The sequence below is a fragment of the Alnus glutinosa genome, chromosome 3 (assembly GCF_958979055.1).
Source record: "Alnus glutinosa chromosome 3, dhAlnGlut1.1, whole genome shotgun sequence".
Lineage (NCBI taxonomy): Eukaryota > Viridiplantae > Streptophyta > Magnoliopsida > Fagales > Betulaceae > Alnus > Alnus glutinosa.
The window spans coordinates 9387952-9411502 of NC_084888.1; the positions used below are offsets into that span (position 1 = coordinate 9387952).

The 23551-nt window shown below is 36.1% G+C and overlaps 2 protein-coding genes across 6 annotated transcripts; both read right to left on the reverse strand.

Annotated features, from left to right (window-relative positions):
- Positions 1-9635: 9635 nt before the first annotated feature.
- On the reverse strand, positions 9636-14036 carry LOC133864298 (protein NTM1-like 9). Of its 2 annotated transcripts, XR_009899481.1 has the most exons (7): positions 13569-14035; positions 13213-13466; positions 12175-12300; positions 11717-12070; positions 11020-11304; positions 10522-10873; positions 9636-9824 (listed from the first exon to the last, which is right to left on the reverse strand). XR_009899481.1 is itself a non-coding variant. In XM_062300581.1 (6 exons), exons 1-6 carry the CDS (start codon positions 13726-13728, stop codon positions 10580-10582), a joined length of 1473 nt encoding a protein of 490 aa, XP_062156565.1. In that variant the 5' UTR covers positions 13729-14036; the 3' UTR covers positions 10521-10579. The 2 variants fall into 2 exon arrangements, 1 of the variants encoding a protein (XP_062156565.1); XM_062300581.1 differs by lacking the exon at positions 9636-9824 and having other exon boundaries at positions 10521-10873; positions 13569-14036.
- A 2449-nt stretch (positions 14037-16485) lies between these two features.
- On the reverse strand, positions 16486-22571 carry LOC133864934 (uncharacterized calcium-binding protein At1g02270-like). Of its 4 annotated transcripts, none has more exons than XM_062301383.1 (10): positions 22169-22571; positions 21971-22078; positions 19992-20097; positions 19266-19486; positions 19076-19152; positions 18828-18942; positions 18546-18671; positions 17531-17587; positions 17335-17442; positions 16486-16929 (listed from the first exon to the last, which is right to left on the reverse strand). In XM_062301383.1, exons 1-10 carry the CDS (start codon positions 22520-22522, stop codon positions 16699-16701), a joined length of 1503 nt encoding a protein of 500 aa, XP_062157367.1. In that variant the 5' UTR covers positions 22523-22571; the 3' UTR covers positions 16486-16698. The 4 variants fall into 4 exon arrangements, with proteins under 4 accessions (XP_062157367.1, XP_062157366.1, XP_062157369.1 ...); XM_062301382.1 differs by having other exon boundaries at positions 16486-16932; positions 22169-22570; XM_062301385.1 differs by lacking the exons at positions 17335-17442; positions 17531-17587.
- Positions 22572-23551: the final 980 nt, after the last annotated feature.

Here is a 23551-nt window from a genome sequence, read left to right on the forward strand (position 1 = left end):
GACACACGTATTTTTGTAAAAGGTTAAATCCAACAGTAATTGACGTGGTTTTACTTCTCTTGTTTGGGTGAGACTTATGTTAGCAGTTAGATATCAGTTATTGTATTAAACATGTGGGTCTATTAGAGGATGATGTAATAGTTTGTTGATGTAATGGTGATGTAATAGTTAGTATTGTTGGACCACAAAGGGTACAAACCCAAGTGTAGGTTTTTGCAAGTAATAAATTTTCGGTAAGTAAGAGGTCAATCCACTGGGAATGGTGGATACTAAGTAAAATTCCTATTATTGTGCAAAAAAGTAAATTGAATGGATTTTTCAACTAAAAAGTGGAGCAATGGATAGATGATAAAATAAAATTAACTAAACTAAATTAATAAAAAGAAAAATTAAAAGAAAACACTAAGACTTCAGGGATCCACGTAGCAATTTATTACATATTCTTGAGACATAATATAAAATAGATCAAACATGGGTTGATTGAGAATTTGATTTCATAAACATGACACAATAAATTAAGCATTCAATATATTTTCGAATCATAACAAATCAAACAAAGTAAGCATTTGATATAAACAAAAATCATAATGAATCAAAATAAAGTTGTTTCATTAAATTACTCTCAAATAAAAATCATCCCCAAATTTAATCATTAATCTATGAAGAACAAATAACATAGTCTCAAGAATGCATAATAAAAATATTAGGCTTCACCCCTAGCCTTAGCTAGAGGTTTAGCCACTAATGCTTATAAAAAACATAAATGACAAACAACAAAACCGGTTAGAAGGCCTCCATAACTGCCCCCTTCTCTCTTCCTTCTCGTCTCTGGCTTCTCCCCACCTCGGGCTCCTTTTTAGCACAAGTAAAGCATGATATGTATAGACTAATTTGCTAGGTCTTTCGATGCCATACACATGCTTTCTTGATTATTTCCTTGTTTAAGAATTATTGCAAGTTTGGCTCTTCATGGAAAACAAATCACGTATCTTAACAATTAATGTAGCGCATGACTTTTTCATGTCTCCATACATGTGTTGGTGAGTTATGCATAGAAAAAGCTAATTAGGTGCTGATCCTTTCATGGTAGAAAATATGTGTGAGTTAGGTCCCCATAAATCTGCTAAGTAAGGAAAGAAAATCAATTGCTTTGTTATAGAAAGAAATGTTTTTCTTATTTTCCATGTTTTGTTTCCTTCTACGTGGACCCCACGAATTTATTTTTTATTTCCTTGGTCCTCCATGCGTCTTTCTTCTTTTAGTCTTCTACAAAATAACAATTCATTGCATTAATACCAATTTAAGTTCAGCTTTAATAAATAAACAATATTCTCCAATTAAATATAAAATGCAAGAATTATGATTAAACGTAGTATGATAATGCTTATTTTAATAGAGAAAATATGCACTTTTAAGCTATTATCAAGTATTTAGATATTTTATCCGACTCTTTTCTATATATATGCAGAAACCTTTCCTTGTATTATTCATTCAAGATTATTTAATACAAAGAGCAATTTGATTTCTCTCCATTCTCTGTTTCTCTATTTTCTCAATATCTTATTTCACAAGCTTTCACATTTGACATGGTATCAGAGCTTCTTTAAGCTTCATTCACGATTTTTCATGGAGTCTTTCATTTCGGCTATGTCCTCTTCTTCTTTCAATTCCGCTATTGTCTTTGATGATATCTCGTCAATTCCTTTGTATCTCCACCATGGTGATAATCTTGGTTCGCATATGGTGGTTCAACCCTTGAATTGAGACAATTATAGTGCTTGCAGCCAATCTATGATCATGGCACTCACTGCGAAGAACAAGATAGCTGGTAGCCACAAACCGGCTGCGTGGATTTTAAATTTATATGTTTTATCACTCGCAATAATACGAATCAATTGTACTATAGTAAGAGTTATCGAACCACAGAGATTTAAGGTTGTTTTGTGTAATAGAATATCTAAAGAGCGTATTTAACTTGACTTTGGAAAAGAAAATAAAAGAAAGGTAAAAGTTGTAGAATTGAAGCTACAACAAGTAAAGTAAGAAAAGCGGAAACTTAAAACAAACTTAAAGGAAACTTATGGTATTGATCTCATCCAATCCTCAACCAATGAAATGTTTAACGTCTACCAATATGACGACCTCGACATGAAATTACTTTCATTAGGATGTAGTTATAAAGCACCTAGTTTCACATCAAACAACTCCACGTAAAGATTTAAACTATAATTGAAAAAACGTTTACTCTACCAAATGTGTGTAGTGATTAATGCTCCCTAGCTTACTACTCTATAACACATCCTAATAAGCATACACAATACGTGAAAACCCTAATTAGGCCACAATGATAAGATATCTAAGTTCACACCGATCAAATCACGTAAAAGTTACACTATAATTGAAAAACGGTTTAAACTACCAAAGGTGTGATACGACCGGTGCTCCCTAGCATACCCTATAAGGTGACCCTAACAAGTAAACACACATCATGTCAAATTGGAACCATTGCAAAAGACATCGTTCTCTTTCAAGAACGTTAATTTTATTCAAGAAATCTAAGAAAACTCATAGACAAGTTTTAACTCTTTTTCATGAATAAGTAGATTGGAATCTTGAAGACAAAACCTTTTAGCATGGGTTTTGTAATCCTCTAACCCTTCACAATCATCAAAACACATCTATAAAATCCTAAGAACTTCAAGAACATTTAATGGTTTTTGGAGAGGATTTTGATCAAACCTTAAGAACTAATTTAGCTAGACATAATTGAATCTAATTTAAACATGAAAATTAATGAAAACAGTAAAGGAACTAGAAGAAAATGAACTAAAACAGTAGATTAAAACTTAAGAAATTCGGATTACAAGAAAGATAAGAAAAGAAAATATAAAACTAAGCTATAACATGAAATTTAAAGGAAGAACAACAAATGAATTAAGCTCTCTGGATTTCGGTCCAGAGAGTTGCATCAAAAGAAACTAAAATTACAAGAAATTAAGTTGATACACCTGAGCAAATCTGAAACCCCCAAAAGATGCATAAACTAACCTAAATCCTAATTCCATATATATAGGAATTTGGATTTACAAAAGAAACCATCAAGAACCAATTTGGGCCACACAAACAGAGCTGGTCGCCGTCCATTTCTGTCCATAGAACTCAACTATTTGGATCGCACAAATATTTGGAAATATTTTGACCTTTTGGAAGATGCGAAGTCGATCGATCGAAAATATGTCGATCGATCGCTTTTATGGTGTTCTAAGAATCGATTGATCGCATCTGGATCGATCGAAGTTGGGTCGACTGAAATTAGATCGATCGAATTATTGGCTGTACAAATAATCGATCGATTGAAATGCCTTAGACGATTCTTCATCTTTTCAGGATCAATCTCGAACTCTGAAAATGGCCAAATTGCCCTTGATGTATTTTCAGGTCTAATTTAAGTGTTTTGAATTAGATTTCAACTAAGACATGAAAATAAGGCATAACACAAAACTACAACAAAACGTTATATATACAACACAAACTAGGTATAACAAATACAAATTAAGGGATCTTGAATCGAATAATTCAAGACTTATCAATAACATTCATTGATGGTTCTCTGCCTTAGCCTTCATTTGATGATCCAATTTTCAGAAATTGGATGCGATGCAATAACATGGTCCTTTCTTGGATCATGAATTTCGTGACAAAAGAGATTACCAATAGCATTTTCTACATCACCAACGCTGAGTTCATGTGGAAAGACCTAAAAGAGCGTTTCTCACAAGGTAATGGTGCTTGTATCTTTGAATTGAAGAAAGCCATTTCTGATTTGAATTAAGGAAATAACTCTGTCAATGCTTATTACACCTCTCTCAAAGCACTTTAGGATAAGTTGATCAATTTTGAGTCAATTCCAGTATGTACTTGTGTTGTAAGTGTACTTGTGAAATTATCAAAATGATTATAGAAAATCGGGAGAGGGATTATATTTTGTAGTTTTTGATGGGTTTGAATTACTAGTATTCTCACATTAGTGGTCAGCTTTTATTGAATGATCCCCTTTTATCAATGAACAAGGTCTTCTCCTTAATCATTCAAGAAGATAGGAAAAGAATGATTTAAGTTTGCTTCGGCTAATTAGAATGTTTTTCAAAATAGTTATGTCTTAGTGTCTAGGTCTTCTGCCTCAGCATACACTGATCAAAATTTTAAGAACAATCTCAAGCAATTTCCCAAAAAGGATCGTCCCACTTGTAGCCATTGTGGTATTGTTGGACATACCATTGAAAAGTGCTACAGAATTCATGGTTTTCCCCTAGATTTAAATTCACTAAGAGCAGAACATATGGTGAATCATCTGCTCATCAAGTTCAAACACATGATGACAGTTCATCCACGAATGTCACTCCTCTAGTTGCTCCCCAATTTTATTCTCAAATCACTCCTCAAGCTACTCCTCAGTTTACTCCCGAGCAGTGCCAGCAAATTCTTGCTATGCTCAAATCTCAAGCAATTGAGAATGCTCATTCTCATTCAGCTCATCAAGTAGGTATTAACCCTGATAGTCGTGATTAGCTGTTCTCAAACATGACAAGTATACCTAAATCCTCTTTAATCAATCTTAACTCTTTAAGTTTTGATTCCAAATTTTCAGTATTTTTTTCTTGTCATTTGGTGCCTCCTGTTTCAAGTAATCATTCCAAATGGATAATTGATACAGGAGCTACCGACCATATGATTTGTTCCATTTCTCTCTTTACTTCAATCACTGCAAAAATATCCACCAATGTTAAACTTCCGAATGGGAAATTGGATGTTGTTACTTATATTGGAACAGTCCAAATTCCAGCCAATCTTCTTCTCACAAATGTTTTGTGTGTCCTATCTTTTTCTTTCAATTTGTTATTTGCCAGAAAACTCATAAAATCCATTCATTGTTATTTCATTTTATTTGCTAATTTCTGCTTCATTCAGAGTTTAAACAACTGGATGACGATTGAATTGGGTGAACTACAAGATGACTTGTATTACTTGGTGCGTAATCCAAGAGCATCTTCAAGTTCAAATGTGGCAACCAAGTTTGCTTCTCTTCCTTCTTTTTTTGCATCTCTTAAGAATGTTTCTGTAGATCTTTGGCATTTTAGATTAGGCCATTTGATAAGTGAGTGGCCTGTGAAGAGTGAGAGGAGTTATACGACCCACCTCTACTTCGTAACTAATGATTTCTAACCGTATATGTTATCCATTTATGATCTCTAACTGAACAACCAAGTGTGTGTTATTTGGGTTAGGCCAGTGCCTCTACAATTGTGTGCACATATGTTAATACTCTTGAGCTGTTGATTCTGTGAGATTTTACCAATTTCTTTCAATGGTTAACCAATAATCACCATTCTAAAAAAAAAAATTGATTATACAATTGATCACACAGTCAGCTTCGAGCAATGGACGCCTGCAACAGAGAGTGAATAATTATTAGAGACTTGCGAGGGTGACTGAGAGATAGCTCAGAATGACTTGGAGGCTAAGAAGGCCAAACTGTCAACCATGGATGATCGACTCCAGAGAGTTGAGGCAATCAGGAATGCTGAGCTCGCTACGAGCTTTGTGGGCAGATTCAACACCCTCAAGAGAGGAATTTGGCAAGACTATCTAAAGCTCGACATCTTGCAATATCACCCCGAAGACTTTGTTCCTGACGTTGAAGACGATGAGGATCCTACTTTTCCCGATGCTAAAGAACTTCAAGGCAATTCCCCTCAGTTGTAACTTGTTTTTTCTTCATCTATATTGGGGATTTTTTTGCCGTTTGCTAAGAACAATTCTATTAGTAGCTTTTAATAAGATGTATTTTTTGTCTTTTGAGCAACTCCTCAAGTCCTTTGGTTTGATTGCTCGGACAACCTATTAGTGGAGCAGTGTTTATAAAACTTTCCAAGTGGTGAGCTTTCCTTGGTTAGCAACCTCCCGAGAAGGATGTCTTGGGCGTACAACTTCCAGGGGTCAGGCATGCCTTGGTAGTGTCATGTCTTTCTCACTTGGTATTTGAAACAAATTGAGTCAGGCAAGAAGAGGCCTTACCTTGTGATGAGCTCGTCTATACGTAGGACGAGGGTTCTCGTCTAACATGGCACATTATATATTCTTTTTTTATTATTTGATTAAAAAAAAAACCGAAAAATATCTATGGAAAAGTCTGAAAACGCATCTGCCCCCCCCCCCCCCCCCCCCTATTTTTAGAAAACTCATCCCCAAAATTTCAAAATCCCCTCAAAACTCACCCCACCACTGCAGTTCGCCACCCATCGCTCTTCTTTGCTGACCTCACTTTGCTGACCTCACTTTGCTGCCCAGGAGCTCCCACCACCGCCAGTCTGGTTTTCACCCAAAAATTTATCCCTCCATCTCCAACTTCCTTCTCACCCTCCCAACGCCGCCCATCGAAGACCACATTGACCTAACCTCTGACCACCAATGATCACGCCGAACCAACCTCCAGCGACCTTAGATCTGGTACTTGCCCTAGATTTCCCCCTAATTTCAAGTATCCTCCTTACAATGTTCTGTGGTGTTTCAGATTTTTGGCTATTTGGGTCCTTTTGATTGTATTTTGAGTAAAGTTTTGGAGTTTTGTTTATGGGTCCTTTTTTTTTTTTCTTTTTTTCTTTTTCCTTCCTATAAATTAAAGACGGATTTTCACTTTATTTAGATCAACTAATGGATGTATATATGGTTTCTTTGCATATATCGGTCAAATGATTCAACCTCTAATCATTACATGAACTATGTGTTAATTAAGAGAGTTTTAACAAATGGGTTGTGCACTTCATAAAAAAATAAAAAAATAAAGAAATAAATGGGTCTTGCTAGGTTAGCCTCTGGATTATCATTTTAGAATTTTAGTCCAATAAATACCATATGTTGCTTCTGAAGAGAGGCATTATATTGTTGGTTACCATGTACTAAATTTTTGGACTAGTGATTTTGTTCTTGGAAGGGTTAAATACAATTCAACACCCCCCCCCCCCCTCTCCCCCGGCTGAAGTTGTCAGCTATTTTCAATTTGGCTATCAAAGTTTAAAAATTTGCAATGCACCCCCCCCCCCCCCCCCCCAAAGTTTCAAAAAATTTCAATTAGGCATTCCGTCTGGTTTGACCGTCAAACCAGACGGAATTTTGACCACGTGCGTGTCACGTGACTTTTTTTTAGGCAACATTGTCCATTTTACCCTCACTCCAAAACGACGTCAGTTTGCCCTTTAGGGGGTGAATTGAAAATTTTAAAAACTTTGTAGGGGTAAATTACAAATTTTTAAAAATATTTGTTTTTTTTTTTAAGGAAAAAAAAAAAAAACACACTTTAGGGCTGCCTGCAGCCACCCCTTTAGGGATGGTTTGGCCATCCCCAGCCAATGGGAGTGGCTGCGTGCCACCCCAAGTGGCGGCTGGGGGTGGTGCGTAGCCACCCCCAGGCGCCGGGGGAGGCCGCGGCTACCCCCAGAGGTTGCCGGGGGTGGCGCATGGCCACCCCAGGTGTAGTATTTTAATTCTTTTAAAAATACCTTAGTATTTTCTTTCCTTTTTTTAAAAAAAATAAAATAAAATAAAACAAAACAAATATTTTTGTTTTATTAGATTTTATAATTTTTTATTTTTAATGGACACACGTCAGCTTCCTATTGGGTGTCCCCAAAGGACAAAACGATGTCGTTTGGAGTGGTCCAAATTCCATTTGGTTTGACAATCAAACCAAATGAAATGCTTGAATTGAAATTTTTTGAAACTTTGGGGGGGCACATTGCAAATTTTTAAACTTAGGTAGTCAAATTGAAAACGGCCGACAACTTTGGGAGGGTGAATTGTATTTAACCCTTCTTGGAAAGTGAATTCTTAGTGATCGTGATGTAGGGGTTTGTAGCTTTGCTTGAACTTGAGATCTTGTTCTTGAAGCTTGTTTCTTGGTTAATGGGGTTTGTAGTTTTGGATTTAGTGAATTGATTTGGTTATTAAGTGGGTTCTGAGTAGTTGCCATGTTTGTTTGGTTGCTGATAAAATGTGAAAAAATTAATAATTTGTGGGTTTTAGGGGACATAACTAATGCTCTGTTTGGTTGATGGGAAAATTTTGGTAGGATACAATTGAACTTTTCATTCTTTGGTTTATGTTTTATGAAACTTCTTAATATGAAAATCTTAAGCTATCAGTTCAGTTGAAGGGAGGTTTTTGTTTTATTGGCTCTCGAAGAATGTAATGTCCAAGATTCATATTTTTGGCTATTTGGGTCCTTTCGATTGTATTTTCGGTAGAGTTTTAGAGTTTTGTTTATGGGCCCTTTTTGTTTTTTTGTTTTTTTGTTTCCTTCCTATAAATTAAAGACAGATTTTGACTTTGTTCAGATCAACTAAAGCCTTTGGAAGACGCTGTAATGACCCTAAAACTTACTGACTTGCTTGTTTGGACTTTTGTAGTGAAATATGTTTGATATTTAGATGAATTTCCACATTATTGGATGTAATAGGAGGGATTTGCCCTTCTTCTTTGTATATTTTTCCATGAGCTTGAAGTTGTGTTTGTTTTATTAGATGTACTAAAAGAAAGTTAAATTTCTTAATTTCTTGATATTTCGGTTCTCTTATGGTTTGCTGATCATTTCGTTGCATCATTTTTGCGAGCATGGTATCTTTGTTTTGATTTTATGAACCGTATATTGCTAATGCAATTTCAGATATATTAAATGAGAGCACTAGAACACATTTAAAATTATTACTTCATGTCAGTTTTAGGTTTTTATGTTTTATTTGCAAAGCTGACATTCTATTACTACTATTGCTTAAGGTGTCCTTACATGTCATATTCTTGCTCGAAGTTGATACTGTACGTTGGAAGAGTGACGAAAGCGAATCTTGCTTGAATTATGCATAGGATATTGCAATGTTCTTAGTTTTGTATATTTTGAGTCATTAGGTTGGAATATGTGGTAAACTTATATACATGTCTTAATTTAATGACTGTCAGAGTTGAAAATGACTCCTCTCCATCTCTCTCTTGCATACACACTTTTTATTGAGGATTTCCAGAGACAATGAGTCATGTTGGCATGAGCATCGATTGTTCCAACGATTATCTTATCGGAAACCACAAAGAATTAAGTTGTGTTGCTCGTGTATAAAAAGTTAAATAGATTGGACAGAAACTCTGCAATCTATTAGATTGTACAATGAGTGCATATACAAAACAAAACAGCTAGATAATCACATCCTGCACAAAATAAGATGACAATACAAGTCCAACAACTATAGTGCATCTTCAAAATCTAATATTACAACATAAAGATATAGACTTCTTTATATCCTAATAACATATAATGCTAGAAACAAAATTAAAAAATCCAATGAAAAGGCTAGGTTATTTCCACAAATACTCTTTCACAACTCTACATTCCTGTAAAAACCATATTACACACAACACTAGGCTATGTACACAAATTCATTCATCCCTAGCCGTTCCATAATTGCAATATAGTATGCAAAAAAAAAAAAAAAAAGCATTAAAGTAGACAACAAGCTTTTCCTCATCACGTACAATTAAATAAGCGTTCTATATACGCTCCCCATACAAAATATCAATATGACAATAGAGAATATCAAAAATATTCTTGTTATGGATTAGAAAATAAATGCAGAAAAGTTTTGGAAGTACAAGCATATAATATTCTCCTAGATCCTAACTCCTCAACTTTACAATCTAATATCTAACAGCATGTTCTTCATTTACCGCTTGCCTCCATCGCTTCCACCAACAGATTAAGATCCTTGGCTGGAATATTTTTCCTGGCACAAACATAGACCAACACGACTTATAAACCATACGGTAGAAACTAAAAATACATACATATTCATAATATAAATCTTATCATAAGGAAGAACTAAGATGTTATGTGCATATAGCCCAATCATAAGATTAAACAAAGCAGAACAATCTTAATTAACAAAAATGGATCAAAACTAGAAGCCTTATTCCACAATCATAATCTGAAGTACTGCAAAAAATCGAAATAAATTTCAAAACCAAATCCAAATCCAATCCAAGAGAATTGCAGCCTCTCAATCAGAGCTGCAAGAAGGACAAGTGGAAATGAGGAGAAATTTGGAGGATGGGATGGTAATGCTCAAAGATTCTAAACCCAAAGCAACCAAATTAGCATGAACAGGAGTAAAAAATGGAAGCTGTGAGTTGTTTGTTCCAAACTATCAAGACACAACTCTCCCAAACATCCAATGTCCCAATCAAAACGAATCATTCATACAACAATTTTAAACCAAGTGAACATCAGAAAACCATACATAAAATTTTCCATTCAGGATTGAGGTTCACAGCATTCCCAAGTCTTAAGTTACAATATAACTGACTAATGAAAAGTGAAACACTAGTTATATATACCAGGTATATATAGACGTCTCATCACAAACACAACACAACACATGCTAAGGGACTTTGCCTTCCTGTGATGAAATGTTGAAAGCATACCTGGTAAGTGTAGCATTTCTCAGGTGAAATGAACACAAAAAACTCTTGATGAAGTTTATCACCAGTTCCCATATAACAACACTTCCCGAATAACGACCAGGAACAAAATTATGCCAAATAGTAGTTTGACAAAATACACGGAGGGTGGACTAGAATCGTGGCATGGTAGAGATGTCTCTTGGAAAGTGAAATAACCCTTTCGATTGCTGCCAACTGAGCCACCCGATGTTGACTTCAAACTCTTCTTTGCATTGGTGACTGGAGCCATTTTCGGCGCTTTGTCAGAGTCTGTAATGGACTTTTCCTTCTGAGTCGGATCGACAATGGAAATGTGTCTTGAAGCATCTTTGGCCTGCAATAGGAAATCATATTTATTGAGTTGAAATGTCATGGCATATATAAATGTCTAGAAAATAAATTTTGCTTCCATTTGAAAACATCTTAGTGGAGACAGGCTTCTGTTCATGTTGTCTATGCTGCAGCTCAAAATTATCTCACCTTGTCTTGCGATACTGCTTTGCGAGAACTGTTCCTCTGTGATTGGCTTCTTCCCTGAGCAGCTCTCTGTGCTACAAAGTTGCGGGATCTTCGTTGACGTTGAGGTGTGAAGGTTCTTACTTTTTGAGGAGATTCTGATCTGGCTAATGTAATGGAACAGATCTTATGAGACGTATCTGCAGCTACGTTGCGATGGGAAGCATCAAGTCTCAAGGAATTAGTATGAAGGAAACCATTTCCTCCTTCTCTGTGCCCGTATTCTTCTGGACCTACAACATATCGATACTGCAACATATACAAACGAAAGGACAAGTTAATTTTCCAACTGTCCAAAAGAACAAAGTCCAAAAAGAAGTAAAAGTTCTGAAAGCCTACAGTAACAGAAATGCAGCAAACAATGAGGTGATTGACTGGTGCAAAACGTCTACAGACCTCAAAATTTTCATTTCACCTGAAGAGTTTTCAATAATCTATAGGCAAATATCATAATAAAGCATTGTAATAATGTGCATCCATAGGATGCATGTTATTATAATGATGCTCGTGATATTCTCCTATAGATTAGAATTGTGGTTCACTAGCTATTGGAGAATATATATATATATATATATATATATATATATATATATATATATATATATATATATATATATATATATATATATATATATATATATATATATATATATATGTTTACCCGTGTTTGAGCTGCGTCAGTGTCTGTGTCACTGCTGAATCCAACATCGGCATAGTACACCTTTCCCAATGGCTCTGGTGCCATGGAGCCGTTGTGGTGAATAATTTCTTCACAGGAGAATTCGTCATGATCAACAAAAAGTGAATTCACGAACACTTCATCTTCCACTTCAGCGTCAGACTGAAATGGCATCCTATTGCGTTCATCATTATGGCTATTGGTAACTGTGGTACCCAAGGAAGAGAGCCCCTGAGAATTGTAATCTGGAAATTGCAGTGGGTAAGAGAAGTCATAATCCAGTGGCTGAAAGTTCGCCTCAAAGAGTGACAAGTTTGCTTCTGGTTGAATATATACCTGAATTAAAAATCATAAACAAGCAGGTTTCAATTCCGAATATGCTTCTCATGGTCCATATGAAGGATTTTATATTGGAAATGTCCACAAGGTATGCTCCTTACCTCTTGAGTTGGATCATCTAGAAGCTGAATTTCAAAATCAGAAGCAGTATAGCTGCTTGCCTCGCCTTCAGCACAGGTTGATTTCTCATCTGTTTTTTTCTTTAAGCGACAGAGGACGAAGGGCCTCTGCACAAATTGGAGAACAATTCAACAATTACGTTGTCATAGTAAATAATAGAAGTTTATGGGGGGGAAAAAAAAAAGGCAAAACAAAATTCAAAACATCAGAATCAGAAGCATATAGCCTAAAATCTTTCTAATCACATCAACGACTGTTTAGGATGAATCAGCAGGCATCAAGTATCAATAATGATGAAAACCAATTCTTCTTGTGAACAACAATGATGAAACAAAGCAAGTTTGCCAGGCAATTTGAGAACATCTTAGCAAAGAAGGCCTTGAAGTTTATGCCCATATGGTAACACACAATTCCAAAACCAATTCCAAGAATGTGATTAGTAAGTGCCTGATATGAATATACAACTTCTCCAACCGTCTTTTAATGGAATTCAAATAATATAACTTTTGACATCCATGCTGGTTACAAGAACTCATGGAGTTGCAACAAGAGAACTCTGTTATCAATGAATAGAGCATTATACTTTTCTAATTGCATACATGTCCACAGCATGCAACCCACCAGTATAATGATTTTGTCTTGTTGTACCACATTTGTCTTGGCTAACAAGAAAGTCTTAACTAAGCAAGATTCTAAGGCATCATTAATCAGTCACTTAAAGCACCATTCGAGGACATGATTACTAAAAGCCATATCAGATTGCCTCACTCTAGTTTGAAAGAACGGAGGGTAAATGGATGGTAGAAGAAACGTGTGCATCAGCATAATGAATGTTTTGGGAGTGCGTTTTTAAAAAATTATAATTTAAAAATACAGAAAAATCTGCATTTTCAAATCGTATGCAAGATTTTAAAAGCAAATTGTGATTTGAAAGGTTAAACTGTGATTTTACTAAACGCCTAAACGCATAACTCTGCATTTCTAAAAATCTCGTTTTCGAACCCGACAAGAATACCAACCTGGTGAGGAAGAGTGGCAGCTGAGTGATACTCGTGGATAACCCAATTGGTCCTGACCGAATTAGGAACACGACCTTTATAGAACACCAGAGTCTTCTTTGTAGCAATCACGGTGCCTTTAACCCTGATCTTCCGATCCTGACCGGTGGGTTTCCAGTAGCCGGACTCCGTCGCCCTTTTCGTCCGGTTACTGTTGGGGTGCTTGACACAAAAGAAGAACCATTCTTGGTCATCTGACTTGATCGCTGATAAATCTACACAACCATGCACAAGAGCGTTCATCACAAATTCACAATACCATACGCCCATTTTACACATAGACACTATATGAATGGATGAAGCAAAAGTAAACGTACTGGGTAACTGCCAAGGCTCGCACTTGCAGAGATCAACTTCAGCGATGTCGCTAACCTGGGAGTCCTTGCCGAGCATTTTGAGCCTCAGGTAGTGGTTGACGAGTTCTAAATCGGTTGGGTGGAATCTGTATCCCACCGGCAATCCTGTCCTGCTCGTCATCTCTTACTAACTTCAACTTCTCTCAAGAAAATTGGAAAATACAGGAGGAAACAGAGAACCTCAAGAAGAAGAAGAAGAAGAAGAAGAAGAAGAAACGTATGCCTAGTTTGTCGGGAACATTTTGGTTTAGAATCAGCTGAGGTTAGTGTTTTGGGGAGAGTTCTGAATGAGATGTCGTTTACTTCTGCGTTGACTGGAGATTGATCTGAGTCTTTGGCTTAGTTAGGAAGCTACTCCCATGGCAGACTGAGAGAGAGAGTTTGGATTGGCCCCATTATGTAGTGCTTCCGATAACGTGGATCCCACTCAAACCGTGTCTAATCAGTTCTTCGTACTACATATAGCTGGGGAATGTTCTAGATTCATTCCTGTTTTGCTTTCTGTTCTACTCTACAAACGAAATTATACCAACTACGTAAAAAGTCAAATCAAGTAAATTTTGGTGTTTTATTATACTGGTTTATTTGTATTTGGCTCTTCTTCTTCTTCTTCTTTTTTTCTTTTCTTTTTTAATTTTAAATATATTTTGTCGCAACAAATTAGTATCAGAATTTGAGTCGTTTATATAACAGGTGGTTTCTGCAAAATTTAAAGTAAAAAAGTTGATGATCATAATAGTTTCAGTCTTTGGCGAATCAAGATGCGTCAGCGAAGATTTTGGATGGCGAGGCGTCATCAACATCATCAAATCAAATGAGGAAATTGCAGAACTTGTCGAAAAATTTGACATTTCAACTTTTTTTATCTTTCTTTTTTCGTATGGAGTTTTAAGAGAAGTCGCTAATGATGTTAGACTTTGAAAAAAGCTGGAGAACTTGTTCATCGCTGACCGTTTGTAATTAAAGCAATAGTTATATATCCTTAAAATAAAAGAAGGTAAGCCTCTTTACGATCATCCGATCCGATGACGAATTTAATAGAATTTTATATAAATTTGAAAAATATTGACTATTGTTGATGACGAAGATATTTTGTTACTACTACTACTACTACTCTTTGTTGACACGATGTGAAAGATACGAGAACCAATTTTCTGAACGTGTATAGGTATGGAGGTATCGTCCAATCTATAAGCGTCCAAACAAAAGGGTAAATAATAATTTGAAAGGCAGGAGTAAAGTTTGACTTGATTTGTCATTGTTTCCTATTGGGTATTTGGAAATATCCAAGTGGGCTTCAACTTCCCCCGCAAGTTTTCTCCAATCTCCATACATGTCAATTCTCATAATCTATCATTCTTCTTTGCATAACCACACAACGAAGGTTCATTCACTTTTTGGCCTTTTTTCTCTATGGTTGTCATGTTATGATCCCCACTTGCATTTGCTCCCTTTATCAAAACCACTCATTCTATCCGAGTTTTAGTCAATCGATCATTATTTTGTTAATTGTAATGACATATTTGGTTACCCTTTCATGATTAACTTTGATATATATATATATATATATATGCGCGTATTTTGTAAAGGGTTAATCCAAAAGTAATTGACGCGGTTTTCATCTATCCATTTGCCATCAAGTATGTTTGCCACCGGTTAAAAAAAAGAAAAATTGAAAAGGCAGTGGCAAAATCTCCTTCCAAATGGTAGTGGGGTTCTCTCGCGACCCACCTCACCAAGGTGGCTTACAGGGAACCCCTATTCGACGGAGTTGGTCGCGCGGGGGTGGGGCCCGAGTTCTGGGGATCCACCATCTCGTGTGTGGGGGCGATCCTCCAATTTCTGTGCTAGGGCGATATAATTGGGCTTATGGCATTATTATGGAAAGATTTTAGATTTTATTTTAATTTGATAGAGATGACTTCTCTTGTTTTAGTGAGACTCAACCCCATTGTTGTGCATGTGCTGGTGTCTTCTCCCCTGTTCTTTTGTGTTATGGGCCAAATCATAGTTTACGTATTTAATTAGTAGTTGTAGAATTAATATGTTTAATAGTTGTGAGTTATGTAATTGGGGTTAATTGTTAGTGGGCAATTGTTTTAGGGGAAGTTGAGTGTTGGTGGGTCTCAACGTAAAAGTTATCCTATGTTGTAGGTAGCGGGTAGTTATTTTCAAGATTTTTTGAAGTAGTTATTTGAATCATTTGTATTTAAATTCAGCATCATTGATAGAGTGGATATCCCAAGTATTATCATCAGAAAACCCGTGAGGATATAGCCGTGTGTTAGAAGAAGACTTGGCCCCTTGAAGTGTCAAATTGTTACTTTTATTGTCATTTCACTGTCATTCCCACCATCAAATATTCAGGCCTATAACAAATGTTATCAAAGCATTGATCTTGTGACAATGGCAAAAAGTACACGAATTTTTGAGGTAGTAGAAGCAATGGTTACGCTCAGAGAAGATATTGGCTTTGATAACCCTGTTAGTGCCCTCATCAATCCATAACACTTTTTGTTTGTTTCCCTGTTGTCCTGCTTCATCCCTTTTACCTTGTTTGTATGTGCCCCCGCGCGCACTAGTTGGGCTTCTAACAGAAACAGCAAGATTTCATGAAAAGTTCCACCTCCCATTTCTTTGAATGTAGCTTAATGGGGGGCGTAGCAATCCATAACTTTGAGGTAGTTCATTGAATAGGCATGTCACCTTTTGGGTTATTCCTCTAACCAAAAGAAAAGATCAAGACAAAGGACTCAATCATTGAAAGCATGTTTTTGGGAAGATATGAGGTACAATACTGGTTTCTGGATTAAATTTGGGGTAATCTCTTGATGGAATAAAGATATGATCATGCCAATAGTTACTGAAAATCAAGTCATGCTTAAATCAGGATTTTTCAAATCCCTTGAATTGGTTACTTCTGTATAAGCATTTCACATTATAAATCATCCGAAATATACTTTCAGTCTTGGCCTCTTAAAAATGGCTGAGGCTGACCTAAACTGTAAGCAGAGGATTTCTATAGGCTGTACATATAAGTTCCCTGAGATTGTGTTCTTCATTTATAGGCTCTCTAGTACTCTATGCATGCCTAGGTATGATTATTGGACAAGCTTACAGGTGAAAAGACAACAGTGAGTGGGGCATGATCAGAAAGAGAGTAGTTTTCAGGCCACATTCCTTTCTCCACTTCCCGAGGGAAGAGAACTGCATTCTTCACTTTGAAACCGATGGCTTCCTTGGTGGTGCTCTGTTTAAGTTCTTCTACACTTGTCTCAAGATTCTCCTCTGTCTGCCCTGACCATGTAGGATTCCAAATCTTCTGCTGCAAAGTAATGTTATTACTTTATGCTGAAGCAAAGGCAGTAAAGAGCATGCGAGTGTGCTACAAATTGCATGCTGGACTAAACAGAGATGAGCATATTACATGCTTAGGCTATGAACATCATACAAACGACAATGTGTAAAATTGACAATATGTATAAACCATTTAACACTCTTTAAACGACAATGGACAAATAAAAAGGGATCCCTAGGCTTGTCGTGCTGTTAACAAGTTTCAACTCTAATTTTCTTATTTAGTATATCTATATTGAACTAATGATGTGATTTAACATATATCAAGCAACCAGATTGTTGTATCCAGATTTCAGCGTGTGATAGATTGGGTTGTGCAAGTAAATGAATGAATTTAGGGTATCTTCCACAATTTAGGGCTTCAAGGTACCTTGAATTCTTCATAATCAACAACACCATCTCCATTGATGTCTGCTTGGGCCCACAAATCCTTTATCTCTGGGAAACTTAGCCCACAAGGAAGACCAATTAAATTAACCTGTATGAGGTCTGATTATAGTGAGTCTATCTCTTCAGTAAAATTTACATCTCAATTCTCATATACTGAACTTACTAAAATACAGTACCTGGCGCAGTGCTTCACAGAAGTTGGAAAATTTAATAAAATCCACATGGTTGTCACCCTATAGAAAGGTAAATGCATCATCTTCAGCCAATGAAGCTCATAGGAAATAATGAATTTAATAATCTAATTAATATTCTAACAAATGACATCTGGATAACAAAAGAATAAAAACGGAAACAGGAGAAATTTATGTTCAAGCACTTGACACTTCTCTTTGGCAACAAGCAGGTTTGAGATGTTCCACACCCCAATTGTCATGGACAATCATCTTGGGCTATGGCCTATGGTCATGACCATACATGTTACATGTAGCATGTCATGCTACATGCATAGTATGTTTTGCATTAAGTGTTGCTAATTCTAATACTATTTATGCATCCATTAAATAGCTGTATAAATAAGTACTACATCTCTAAATTTAGTCGCCAAATCTACCAGTTAAACAAGGGAACTAAATCAATTCAATCTAATCCAATCAAGACTAACAACTTTTATGACAAGAATCTAGTCCTGTTAGGAAGAAATTTGCGAAGGTTATAATTGCAAAGAAGTCAAAAAGGGAGGGGGGAAAAACGAAAAAGAGAGCATTTGTCACCAAGTTTGTCATTGAATGGCCCAGAGAAGAACCATGAAAATTTTGTAATGCTTTAATCTATAATTGAATCACATTTTCATAAAGCAGCTCCTCTTATGCCTCGCACCTGAAGGCAGGTATAGATAAGCCTTTACAGAGAAATATGAGCTCAAGGCTGCAAAAAATAAGTATTATAGAGAAACCAACACTGTGTACAAGTTTTAGAACTTATGGTTGAATTGCATAAAGGAAGTCAGCAGATCCCACTCTGCAATTACTTTATCCGAATATTCAGAAATCATCCAAATCGTATTGTGGAAGTGAATTGCTCGCCCTATATATCTTTTCCTTTTCCTATTTTCCCTATTCCAAGTTACATGACATGAAATTACAGGTTTTCATCTTTCATGGAAATAAAATTGGCAAAAGAGTCATTACTCACCTTTATTATTCCAAAAACTGCTTCAGCCCAACTTGTTCTTAATGGTTTGAGCGCCTTGTTAGGATTACAAAGCCAAATGAAATCGACACCACATATGTTTCCCCTATGATTGCGGTGGCTAACCCACTGCAGGACATTTAAAAAGAGACATAAAAAACTTAATTGATTAGCATTATCTTCTTCTTCTTTTTTCTTTTTCTTTTTTCTTTTTTTTTTTTTATAAGCCATTGAGTGGCCAAGTAAATTCTGGGGCAGTAAAATTGTAACTTAAAGGTGACAAACCTTGTGAGCATCTGCATCACTGTCGGTATATTCATGCGCAGTATCATAGGATGATACAAATCCCTGTGACCTAAGGAACTTGTAAACATGCCCACGCTTGCTTCCATTCCAGTCACTACAAAAGTAAAAGAGTGCATTAATGAAGAGATATACATTTCAGAGGTTATATAAGACTAAGAGCCTTTAGTCAACCCTCATCGATCATCAAAAGTTTTTTTTTTGGGGGGGGGAGGAGGACAGAAACTCACCCACATAGTATGATGGGAATGGGTTTGAGCTTTTTTTCTTTCTGATATGACTCTACATATTGCAGTATTTCGAAAACCTATTAGAAGGCAAAGACGAAACCCCATGAGAAGTGAAACCATAGCTAGTGTACAAAAACCATGATACCAGGAATAGATTATTAGTTAATAACCTGAAGGAAAATGTATATACCTGACGCAGTCTTACTAGAGATAGACTTGAAACATGAGGAAATAGCAAGTGGGTGTTCACAATTAGAATTTCTTGTAGAGCATTGCCCTCGTGGTTTTGTAAAAAAGGGACAACTGACTCAACATGAAACAGCTGAGCAACACGGTCACCAAAGCCATTAAAAAGCAACTCTCGATAATCCAAAACCCTTAAGTAGTCCTTATGTATGGCAGTCAACAGACCTGCACAGAGCAAATACAATATCTCAATCCATAAAGCACTAAGAAGTACTTACAAAGCTCGCTTAAAGCCTGAAGATCAGTCTATAAATGAGACACTAGCTAGCTCGTGAGCAATTCTTAAGGTAGAAACGTGAAAAATATCTTCTTTGGGTGCAGCTGATGAGAATGAAGGGGGAAGCTAAAAGAAAAATTGGAAGCTATAAAACCAGCAATACAACTCCAAAGATTGTGATAGAGATGCACTAAAAAATCCTTGGAAAAAAATGTACCAAAGATGAGTCCAAAAATCTCAACCACAAACAGCAGAATCTAATCATGTTGCAAATAACATTTAGAATCTGAAAAATAAAAGACAAACTACATTTTTGTGTCGGAATTTCTTAACCATCCAACCTGAATTAAAGCTTAAATTAATCCACAAATTCAAAACTGAATTGGTGCAGGACAAGTCGAAACGTATTGATAATTGGCATTAAAGGATCAGATTTAAATAGACAACAAATACCATCTCCACGGTTGTTGGTTCGTGCAAGCTGGAAGGTAACATAGCCTGCATAGCCGAGCCTCTCCTGGTACATATGCACAAGTTCATCATTTCCAACCCAGAATTCCTGTCCAAAAAAACAGTTCCAAAATTAGCACAGCTGAAAAATCCATGGCCCCTGAATGAATCGCAAGCAAAATTTGTTCGAGAATAAAGAGTTGTTACAGCATATCGAGAATATCTCCTTGATTTCCTCTCCAATATCTTTCCTTATTTTCCTACCTGATTTTCTCAATATTTTTCACTTTAATATTTCCAGATTGTGTGCCATGATTAGTGGGATGTGCTCCCCTCTATTAGCCTATATATTCATATCTTTTGTAATCAAAAGTACTCAATCAAATAAGAAGCAATGTAGCGTTTTCTCTTTTTTGTGTTCTCCTCTTCTTTCCTTCTATCTCTTCAATTTTATTTTACATGGTATCAGAGCCCTTTGGCTAACACCTCACGATCTTGGTTTCTTCTTCGCTGCAGCACACTCTTTCAGCCTTTTTATCATACACGTCTCACCCATCACATGGTTCAGCCTAAAAACATAGCTTCATCTCTGCCACTCCCAACATCCCAACATCCCAACTCTATCCACACAAAAACTCTCCTAGTTTCTAATCTATCTCAGTTTTCATCTCCATCTCCCAAAATTTTCTCTTTCACTCAAAAAAAAAAATGCATATCACAGTCCCTTGCCGCAAAGTTTGTGTGCTCCACTGCAGCACCACCTCCGGCGCCTTTTCCGGCATCCTTCCCCGACGACTTCTCCACCGGCCAAGTCTCCCACCTCTGGCACCGTCTTCGGCCACAAATCCTTCAGTTTCCGTCTTCTCCACCCACTGTGAACTCTCCTCCTAAGGTTGTCCACAAGTTACAGTTTCTTTTTTTTTTTGTTTTATTTCCTGTCTGAGTAATGATTTCTGCCTTCTCCATCCATTGTGAACTCACCTCCTAAGGTTGTCCACAAGTTACAGTTTCTTTTTATTTCTTTTTTTTTTTTTTATTTCCTGTCTGAGTAATGATTCACCACCACCCAAAAATACAACTTTTCACCACCTTGTCTATGTGGCAAAGTGGTCCCTCACCTTAATTTATTTTTTAAAAAAAAAAAAAAAAACTTAAAAAGTAGTGGGGGACCACCTTGTCACATAGACAAGGCAGTGAAAAATTGTATCTTTAGGTGGTGGTGAATCATTATTCTTCCTGTCTACCGACGTTTTTTTTTTTAGTCCAATTTTCTTTTATTTGTTGTCTTGTGCTATACTATGAAGATGTTGCAAAAAAAAAAAAAGAGGAGGAAAAAAATCTCTCTTTGGCCCACAGTTGGCCCTTCTTTTCTTTGGCCCAATTTCAAGCTTGAGGTAAATGTTCAAAGGCCCAAGCTCATTTAAGTCCATAGTTGACCCTCTTCTCTTTGGCTCAATCTCTTATTTGTGGTAATGTTTCAAAACTCAAACCTGTCTTTAATTTCTTTTAGCCCATAGTTGGCTTTATTTTTGGCCTTTGAGGTACAGTTTGCAAACTCGGGCCATCACACACACACACACACACACAAAAAAAAAAAAAATAGTTTCATGACGATGATTCGATGTAGAAGACAAACTGAAGGAAGTTCCTCCCGTCAATTTGCGGGGGAGTGTTAGAGAAAAAAGAGTTGTTCCAGCATATCAAGAATATTTCTTTGATTTCTTCTCCAATATTTTTCCTTATTTTTTTACCTAATTTTCTCAATATTTTTCACTTTAATATTTCTCGATTGTGTGCCATGATTAGTGGGATGTACTATCCTCTATTTGCCTATATATTCATATATTTTGTAATCAAAAGCACTCAATGAAATAAGGAGCAATAGAGCGTTTTCTCTCTTTTGTGTTCTCCTCTTCTTTCCTTCTATCTCTTCTATTTTATTTTACTAGCAAAGAAGAGTAAAAGGGTGTGTGAATACGCACCTGGAGACATATAACAACGGAGGACGATTCATGGAGCAACCAATCCAAAATCCCCTGGTTCCGGCACCTCCAGAACGCCCTGAATTCGCTTTCCCGAAGACCTTGATTCTGTTCCACACCCACCATATCATAAAGCCACTGAACCTTATTTTTTCGCTAGAGTGATACTGAGATATACCAGAAGCAGTAAATACAGACCTGTCCATGTTGATCCAACCGCTTGTAGATGGGAGCCAGGATATTGAAAGTGGTGCATGATATGCAACCCTCTTCTGGGTCTTCTTCTTGCTCTGCCCCTGCCTCCGTCTCCGTCTCCGGCATTGACTTCAAGGACCTGTACTTCGCTGTCAACTCACAAACCATTCTGCCGCAGTTTGGACCAGTTTCTTCCGTTTCCGGTAATGAGCAGATAACACGCACAACGGGCAAAGGAAACGAAAGCCAGAGAGTGATGCTTGTGGAAGCTCGATATTTTGCTGATGGATGCAAGTAGAAGAGTTTTGTTGTAGTAATTGGTCTGAGATTTCTTTTATAGCCGTGTCGGTGACTCATTCACCGTACTGTTTTCGTGGGCCGTAGATGATGATGATGCTGCGAACTTGTTTGGCAGATGTTTGTAATTGTGAAATATTTATTTTAAAAGTTTTTAAAAGTAATTGACGTGATATAAAGTATAAAAAAATTTAAAATTATTTTATATTAAAGTGAAAAGTTTTATTTTATAGTGAATTTTTTTATTTAAATAATAATAAAAATTATTGATGTGATATAAAAAGTGAAAAAAAAAATAAAAATAAAAAATAATGCTTTTTATTTGATTTTTTTTAAAAGAAATGATAAAAAATAAAAGATGAATGTTAGTTGTTTGCCAAACAACCCCTGCAATAGTGCAATCTTTCGCTTTCAATCCTACTCACTGGCTTATCTATAAACAAAAGGGAAGGTCCTACTCACTTGTCTATCCCAGGCTTGCCAATTGTAATAATTATTCTCTAACAATTACTTCTAAAAAAATTCAACTCTTTTACGTATTATCATTTATGAGGCTTTTTGAAAAGTTTTTTTTTTTTTTTTTTTTTTTTTTTTTTTTTTTAATGTAATATAAAAGTGTGTAGTGCTTTTTTAAGAAGTTCGCATTTTAATAGCATTTTGAATTTTGAAATTTATTTTGAAAAGTGTATTGTGGTTTAAATTGTTGGGAATTGTTTGTCAATAGTTTTAAAAAGTGTAATTATATGTTGGATTAGGATTTTCTCAAATTATTTGTCCGAATTTAAGAGAATTCGAATAGGTGATTGTGAGAGATAATTCATGGGACCACCTGACCAAATAAAAATTGGATTGTTCAACTACTTATCATGTCAAGTAAGTTCTATTTGTGAAGTCTCACAAGTCACAATCACCTGCTTGAATTCTCTCAAATTCGGACATATAATTTGAGAAGATCTTAATCCATCTATGCTCTACACCCATTTTCTCCCACTACATACCGTTGAAGTGACATGAACCGAATGAAAGTAAAAAGTTTTACTTTTTTAAGTGGTTATTCAACTAATGTCATGTCAATCGGTGTGTGATATT

Coding starts and splice junctions, on each gene's coding strand:
- LOC133864298 (XM_062300581.1), bottom strand. CDS start 13,728: ATGACGAGCAGGACAGGATTGCCGGTGGGATACAGATTCCACCCAACC. Junction 12,301..13,212: donor CTGCCACTCTTCCTCACCAG/GTTGGTATTCTT, acceptor CAATTTGTGCAG/AGGCCCTTCGTCCTCTGTCG. Junction 12,071..12,174: donor TAGATGATCCAACTCAAGAG/GTAAGGAGCATA, acceptor TTTTTAATTCAG/GTATATATTCAACCAGAAGC.
- LOC133864934 (XM_062301382.1), bottom strand. CDS start 22,522: ATGAGTCACCGACACGGCTATAAAAGAAATCTCAGACCAATTACTACA. Junction 19,153..19,265: donor CTCTAGTAAGACTGCGTCAG/GTATATACATTT, acceptor GCCTTCTAATAG/GTTTTCGAAATACTGCAATA. Junction 18,672..18,827: donor GTGATGCAGATGCTCACAAG/GTTTGTCACCTT, acceptor AATGTCCTGCAG/TGGGTTAGCCACCGCAATCA.